Source organism: Rhinopithecus roxellana, chromosome 8, assembly GCF_007565055.1.
Source record: "Rhinopithecus roxellana isolate Shanxi Qingling chromosome 8, ASM756505v1, whole genome shotgun sequence".
NCBI lineage: Eukaryota > Metazoa > Chordata > Mammalia > Primates > Cercopithecidae > Rhinopithecus > Rhinopithecus roxellana.
In genome coordinates, this window is record NC_044556.1 from 10,744,933 (window position 1) to 10,747,220 (window position 2,288).

Consider the following 2,288-nt stretch of genomic DNA (forward strand, 5'->3'; position numbering starts at 1 on the left):
TTGGCCAGGATGGTCTTGATCTCCTGACCTCATGATCCTCCCTCCTTGGCCTCTTAAAGTGCTGGGATTACAGGCGTGAGCCACTACGCCCGGCCTAAAAAAATTTTTCTGTAGAGGTGGGGTCTTGCTATGTTGCCCAGGCTGGTCTCAAACCTCTAACCTTGAGCGAACCTCCCACCTCAGCCTCCCATCCCATCACACCTGGGATTCCACGAGACATCAGAGGAAACGGAGTAGAAGGGGTTGGAGAACTCTGTGGCACCTTTGCAACTTTTCTGGAAATCTAAACTGGTTCCAAAATAAAACGTTTATTTTAAAAGAAAAAGTGTGTGGCCGGGTGCGGTGGCTCAAGCCTGTAATCCCAGCACTTTGGGAGGCCGAGACAGGTGGATCACGAGGTCAGGAGATCGAGACCATCCTGGCGAACACGGTGAAACCCCGTCTCTACTAAAAAAATACAAAAAACTAGCCGGGCGAGGTGGCGGGCGCCTGTAGTCCCAGCTACTCAGGAGGCTGAGGCAGGAGAATGGTGTGAACCCGGGAGGCGGAGCTTGCAGTGAGCTGAGATCCGGCCACTGCACTCCAGCCTGGGCAACAGAGTGAGACTCCGTCTCAAAAAAAAAAAAAAAAGAAAAAAGAAAAAGAAAAAGTGTGAATGAAGAATAAGGGCCATCCAGGACCAGCAGCCTGTGTGCCTGGGACTGGAACCAAAGCACGGACGCCCCGTCTCAAAGCCACTCCGGCACCATGGTCACAGCTGCCCCAAAAAGGGCCCACAGCCCTCACCTCCCCTCGCTCGCCCGCAGAAACAGGCACTGGCCTTAGGCTTGATGGGGGATGGGCGAGAATCTGCTTTCAAACCCACTTTATTCTTTTCAGACCAGAAACATTCCTCATCGCCCGCCCTCCCTACCCTAGATCTTTACGGACCAGGGGCCTCAGGAGGGACTGGGGAGACAGTGGTATCCTCTGCCTCCAGGGGCGTGGTGCTGCAGTGGCAGTGGGGGCTGGCGCAGCCCAGCAGCTCCAGCCTCCGGGAGCGTAGCCGGGCTTGAATGGCCCAGATGGGGGGCCGGTGGCCCGGTAGGGAGGGGTCCTCGTCGCTGAAGCTGTCAGTGGTGGAGTCAAAGCTATCTTCCGTGCCGGCCACCGACTGTTTGCACACGGGGCAGGAGCGCTGGGGGGCTTGGGAGAACCAGGGGTCAATGCACTTGCAGTGGTAGGTGTGGGAGCAGGGCAGGATCTTGAGTTGGTCGCCCTCCTCGTACTCATCCAGGCAGATGGCACACAGGTCGTTGCGTCGCGTGAAGGTGCGGACCTGGGCCTTCTGGCAGGTAGACGTCTTCGCCGGCCGTCTGTGGCTGCAGCAGGCCTGGGCCCAGAGCCACAGGCGGTTCACGACAATGAGGGTTGATACGACCAGGGCCAGGGTACGGCCCAGCGCCCAGGACACGGTCAGCACAGGGTGACGGTCCAGGTCGTGGCATGGCGGGTCGTCCGGCAGGAGCAGCACATGGGCCGACTTGTCACAGCCCAGGATGACCCGCAGGTCCTGCGAGGCAGCCTCGCCCACGAACACCGAGGGGATGGCGATCTGGCCCCTCAGGTCCTCGTAGACGTGGGTCATGCTCAAGAGGTCGTCGGAGTAGACGTTGTGCACGATGGCCGCCTCGAAGCCAGCACGCTGGGCGTTCAGTACCTTGAGGTCGAAGGTGCAGTCGTAGCGGCGAATCAGTGCAATGGCACCCAGAGAGCGATTGCCCAGTCGCGGGGCCTCGACGGGATGGCACGCGTTGGCTGGCTTGGTCTCCATCAGGTAGCCCCGTATGCCCTCGGGGGCCAACGGGACGCCGAACAGCGCTGGCAGATCCGCAAAGTCCACCGAGCTTGAGTTGTCTTCCAGCATGGCCCGGACCACCGCCTGCGCGGGCACCTGGAGCACCGACAAGACCAGCAAGGCTTTGACCGCCACCAGGGTTCGGCCCGGCCGTGGCCACCCCATGGTCACCCGCTTCGCTGGCTGTGTGCTGCTAGGTCCCACTGGAGACGGCAGGCAGGGGGCCTTTGGGCATCTCCGGGGCCTCCCAGGGGGCCTGTGGCCAGGATGCGAGGGCGGTTGAGTTGGAATGACCGCGTGGCTCAGAGGCAGCGACGCAGCCACTGCTACCCTGGTGGCTCTAAGCATTAAGGGCCCCGGACGGCAGCGCAGCATGCATCGTGTCTTTGAAGGCCAGACTCAGGAGGTGCTGGCGCAGGTGGCCTTTCTGGCAGATGACACGGAGACCAGG

At 60.9% G+C, this 2,288-nt stretch overlaps 1 protein-coding gene across 1 annotated transcript; it reads right to left on the reverse strand.

Moving 5' to 3' along the window:
• Window positions 1-851: 851 nt before the first annotated feature.
• On the reverse strand, window positions 852-2,288 carry ZNRF4 (zinc and ring finger 4). The gene has a single exon (XM_010367223.2). The coding sequence runs from the start codon at window positions 2,210-2,212 to the stop codon at window positions 923-925; it is 1,290 nt and encodes a 429-aa protein (XP_010365525.1). The 5' UTR covers window positions 2,213-2,288; the 3' UTR covers window positions 852-922.